At 35.5% G+C, this 5,791-nt stretch overlaps 1 protein-coding gene across 1 annotated transcript in view; it reads right to left on the bottom strand.

The window, feature by feature from the left end:
* The window catches only part of LOC116851959 (serine protease snake-like), a 192,607-nt gene extending 189,535 nt beyond the window's left edge, over nt 1-3,072 (bottom strand). Inside the window, exon 1 of the mRNA XM_032831892.1 lies at nt 2,179-3,072. Coding sequence (XP_032687783.1) covers nt 2,179-2,296 — 118 coding nt within the window. The 5' untranslated portion in view covers nt 2,297-3,072. The remainder of the gene's footprint in view (nt 1-2,178) is intronic.
* Between the last annotated feature and the right edge of the window lie 2,719 nt (nt 3,073-5,791).

Consider the following 5,791-nt stretch of genomic DNA (forward strand, 5'->3'; position numbering starts at 1 on the left):
CCCCCTCAGAGGACCTGGGTTAGAACCGGTCTACTGTATCTACTCAAAATGGCAGATCCAATATGGTGAACCGAAATAAGAAAAATGACTCGATTCGGACCAAAGTTAATACTTGGGGTTTTTGGGGACGCTGCTTACGAATCTGAACTCAAAATGACAAAATTCAAAATGGCAGACTCAACGTGATGGAATAAATTAATAAATTTTAACGGAGGAGCATAAAAGTTAATATTTATAAATGTATAAAATTTTACATTTGGGAAAACATTAATTCGGTGAAAAAATCGCACAGTAAAAAATAAAAATTTATTTTAAAGGTGAAGAATAGTACTTTAAAGTGGCGATCTTAAAGTCAATGAATTTGAAAAATAAAATTTTGTTTGGCCCAAAAATTGGGAAATATGGTAAAAAACGCAGCTTTTTACTCATATTACTGGATTTATCTGAAAAACCTGACGTGATGGGCATTTTTTGCTGGTGAATTTGAATTCAGTGACCTCAAATTTATTGAAAAATAGTAGCTGCGATTACCGCAGGAAAAAAGTCAAATTTTGTTGGATAGTGTTATTTATTATTCTGTCTGAATCATTGTGAGTCAGAACGAACGCATATGGTGAACCACGTTTCGCACGATCAAAGGACTTATAGACCTCATCGAATATCCGGTCGTAAAGATTAAAACTGTTTATGTATTCACCGCGCTTGTGACGTTCACCATATATGTTCGTCAGGACCCATAAGCCATTAAAATTAGGACCTTACGCGGAAAATCTAGCAAAAACCATGGGTCGCCGCATATGAAGTCACATAAAACTTCCAAACTAACATAGACCAATGCAAACCCAGATGACTCGAATTATCTAACCTATCGAAAGAACAAAGCTCCATACATGACTCACGAGTAAATCCTATACGTTGACAAATATTACTGGACAGTTATAAAAGTCCGTATTTTTGTAAATTTATTGCGGTCGTGTCTCCACATACCCAATATCCGCGACTGCATTTAAAATTTCTGTTCCTATTCTCCAGCATCCCTCCGACTTCAAAACCTCCGTACCTATCGAATCTTACTCTACCATATCCAGCCATTATCTTGAACCATAAGCCAAAGGCCACACAACTACTCTTAACCCCTATTGCATTCAATAAGTGAAAAATCTTGTCTTGCCCACTCCAAGCTCTGCTTTTCCAACTAAATTGTCGAAGTTGCTAATTTCCTAATTATTATTGGCTAATCCATTAACTTTACTTCGGAAAGTTTTCTCCCGCTTTGGAAGAACTACCTCCAACTCAGAATACTCTTTACCCGCAACTCCACGCCGCGAGCGCATTCTTTACTCAAGCTTATACTTATTTCGTAATCTTCAGTACGCTGAGACGCTTATTATTAAATTATTTTTAGACTTCAAAAGGTATTTCGTTTTACTACGATAGAGAAAGTTCATAGTTTTCGCGTTGCGATCGGGCTAGAGATTCAGTGAACATCTACCTGGCACCTTAGACGAATGGTATCAAAGTGCTTCAATTCTCTCGCAACCAAGAGACCAGGTCCCAGCTCAGATAAACACTCAAGATATCATAGATGCATCTACAGAACTTATTTTGATTATCTACTACATGTCTCCAGAGTAAGTCGTACATTTTATTTTTATTATCCATATTTTCGCATCCCTGCTCATCTTGTTACGATAATTCAATGAGACCAACTCTAGTCTCCTCCCTCAAGATTCATATTAGAATTTAATTATTTTAGTGGGTCACGTTTTTTCCTACATATATTGAACGTGTTTTCTTCTACTTTAACCGTTTATTCATAGAACCATGCTCTTCTGCTTGCGAATACGGTATCACAATCACCACCACCATATTATTCAGAGTTATTTTGAAATCACCCTTTTAGAGTTTCCCCGTCACCTCGTGCTTCATTTTATTGTTTCAGATACAATTCCCTTCCTTATTTTTCCATTACATTCTTTTCCTAAATAAATGCCCTTTCTGTATGCCCACGTACACTCACACACTTGTAGCTCACTTCACAATTTTGCCATTATATTAAGAAGTTGCGTAAAAACTGCTGTTTTTTATGTTTTTCTTTACAGCATTTATTTTAATAATAAAATGTGTGAATACATTAATCAAAGTAATTTGCCCCCGGAAGCTATGACTCTTACTCACTTTTCTGATAGAAGTTGAATTCTACGACGAAAGAATGATCTGTCTTTTGAGTCAATCCATTCAACAAAACAATTTTTGACTTTTCCGTAATTAAGAAAGTATGTGTCTTCCAGAGCATGTTGCATCAATCGGAACAGATGGTAATCGCTTGGGACCAAGTCCGGAGAATATGCTGGATACGGGAGAACCTCCCACTCGAGTTCCATCAGTGTTTGTTTTACGGCTATAGCAACATGGGCCGAGCGTTGTCATGGAGAAGAATCACTTTTCGACGATTTGATGCAATTGATAGTCGTTTGTTGTATCAAATCATCATTCAAACGCTCCAATCGTTATCGATGACGTTCGGCGATGATTGTTTCGTTCGGTTTCAGTAGCTCATAATAGACGACACATTCCATATCTCACCAAATAGAGAGCATTGCTTTGTGACTATGGATGTTTCGTTTTGTAGTCGATATTGATAATTGGCCAGAATTCAATTTCATGATTTTTTGCGTTTTGGATTGTCAAAATAGATTCATTTTTTATCGCCGGTCACGATGCGCCACAAAAAACTTTTTTTTTATCTTGTAAGCAAGGAAGTTGAGATGTTTAAACGATTGGCAATGGCATTTTTAGTCAGTTCATATGGCAGCCACCTCCCTTCTTTCTGGATGTTTCCCATGGCTTGCAAACGTCGTGAAATGGTTGATTTATTGACTTTAAACTGTTGAGCCAATTTAAGTGTTTGAGCAGGGTTTTCTTCCAATAGAGGTGGCAGTTGTTCATCTTCGAACTTTTTCGATTGACCTGGCCGTTGTTTGTCGTGAAAGTTATAATTACTACTTTTAAATCATCGAAACCACGCATATAACATTAGAATATACATAGCATATTTCATGTATAAACATCTATGTATATTGCATATCCTATGTATGTACATAGTATGTATATATAGTACCTTTACATCCATAACCGTGAAGAGACATATAGAATGTTCCGTGCATATATATATATATATATATATATATATATATATATATGTATGTACATTCTACATTCTTTACATATATATATTTTATCCATATATTAGAACCTTGAATAAGTTTTCGCTGATTTTTCGTGAAAATTAACGCTTTATTTAAAAAAAGTCGTAAAAAACATGTCACTGAAAGTATTGTCCATCGCTAGCCACTACTTTTTCCCATCTTTCTGGCAGCATTTGAATTCCACGTCGGAAAAACGACATATCCTTTGAGGCTATCCAAAAGTTGACCTATTTTTTGGCATCTTCATAACAATGGAAGTGCTGTTCAGCCAGGTCATGTGCCATCAATCGGAACAAGTGATAATCTGAAGGGCCAATGTCTAGTGAATACGGCGAATGGATAGGAGCCATTTAAGCGTTTCCAAGTAGGTTTTCACCGGTTGTGCAACATGTGGCCGAGCGTTGTCATGTTGCAAAATCACTTTATCGTGTTTCTGCTCGTATAGCGGTCGTTTTTCCTACAATGCTCGACTCAAACGCATCAGTTGTAGTCGATAGCGATCTCCCGTGATGGTTTTGTTCGGTTTGAGCAGCTCATAATAAATTACACCCAGCTGATCTCACCAAATGCAGAGCAGAACCTTTGAACCATAGATATTCGGTTTTGCCGACAATGTTGATGCATGGCCGGGCTTACCCCACGATCTTCTACGTTTAGGGTTATCGTAGTGTATTCACTTTTCATCGCCAGTCATGATATAATGCAAAAAACCTTTCCTTTTCTGCCGTTGAAGCAGCTGTTCACACGTGAAAAGACGCCGTTCGACGTCTCTCGGCTTCAACTCGTACGACACCCAATGTCCTTGCTTTTGAATCATTCCTAATACTTTCAAACGTTTTGAAACTGTTGCGTGATCAACTCCTAATAATTTTGCGAATTCAGCTAGCGTCTGACATGAGTCTTCATAAAGTAATGCCTCCAATACTTCGTCTTCAAACTTTTTCGGTGCGTCAGAGCGCACTTTATCTTCAACATCAAAATCATTATTTTTGAAGCTTCTAAACCAATCTCTGCATATTGTTTCCGACAGAGCATGGTCGCCGTAAGTCTCAAAAGAATTCTGTGTGCTTCAGCTGCAGATTTTTTTTTAATAAAGTAGTGCGGTAAAATTACCCGCAAATATTCTTTTTCTGGCATAAAACTCGATATGTTTAACACTATGAAAAAAAAAGTTGTTTACACTTCGACATACACTTAATTTCAAGCTTGCTTATAGTACTTCTTAAACTACATCTTAAACTACACGCACGCAGTTCTGGTAACGCCATCTGTTGGAAAACAGCGAGAACTTGTTCAAGATCCTGATATATACACTCTATATATTCTCTGAATATATATAACACATAACTTACATATACATAACACATAACATACATATACATAACACATGTTAATATGCATTAGCACGTATAATGTATATACATTGTATATACATAATGTATGTAAAAAAAATATTTGAGTATATATAACATAATCCAGACAGCACAAAGTATTTATAAACTATATGTTTTTAGTATTTACTTGATATTGTTTTACACGTTACTTAATTCAAGTTAAATTGTACTTTGAAAATTTGCTTACCATCTCTTACAAAAAAAAAAAAATACTGTGGTAATAGTGGTAATAGTGATAATAGTGTCACTAATAGTTTCACTAGCAGTGCTAGTAGTGTCACTATTAGTGTTAATAGTGACACTGTTAGGTACACTATTAATACTGAAAGTGACACTATTCATGTTAATAGTGGCACTATTAGTGACTCTAGTAGTAATAGTGTAACACTATTAGTTCTGATAGTGACACTACTAGTATTAGCAGTGATACTATTAACCAGTAATGTCAGAAGTAACACTATAAATTTCAATAGTGGTAATACGAGTATTATAAGTAACACTTGATGAACTGATTTGTATAAGTATGTAAACTTCATTAAAAACTAAAAGAAATAAAAACTCTTCTTAAATATAATCAATATTAAATGTAAAGGACAATAAGAGTTAAAGCACAGTTCTAATAGTGCTATTCAAATTATTAAAAATAGTGACCCAATATCCAATGAGAAGAAATTTATTAATCATCAAACGCGTTTCGGTCTAACTTCACAGACCATCTTCAGTGATTACAAATAAAAAACGAATTATATTTAAATATCACAAACTTAAGATCGCAAATAATCGGTATAACAAAAGTTGTTGTTACAAAAGTTGTCGCTACAAAATTTGCTTATGGAAATCGGAAGCACGAACGCCAACAAATACAAATAGTCATTAAGACAAAGAAACCTCTCCCTGGAAGACCGAAGGCATTAGTCAGTAAATAACTTGTTGTAAGATTGGTCACTCCATCGAACGTACTAAGGTGCTGTGGTGTAATTATCTAAAAACGTATTAAGATAGAGTAACCAAACCAAGTCTGGAAAAAACAATGATAAATACCTCAATAATAGATAGTAGAGCTCCAGGGAGATGTTAAGCTAATAAACGTGTACCTCCGAATGCCGCAAGCAGCACAGAATCATGTGTTTATATTTACTTGGTACAAATTACAGACGAAAACAATTCAAGTCAAACCAAGCAAAGTAT

Source organism: Odontomachus brunneus, unplaced genomic scaffold (assembly GCF_010583005.1).
Source record: "Odontomachus brunneus isolate Ranch 3 - 2012 unplaced genomic scaffold, Obru_v1 Obru_scaffold_197, whole genome shotgun sequence".
NCBI lineage: Eukaryota > Metazoa > Arthropoda > Insecta > Hymenoptera > Formicidae > Odontomachus > Odontomachus brunneus.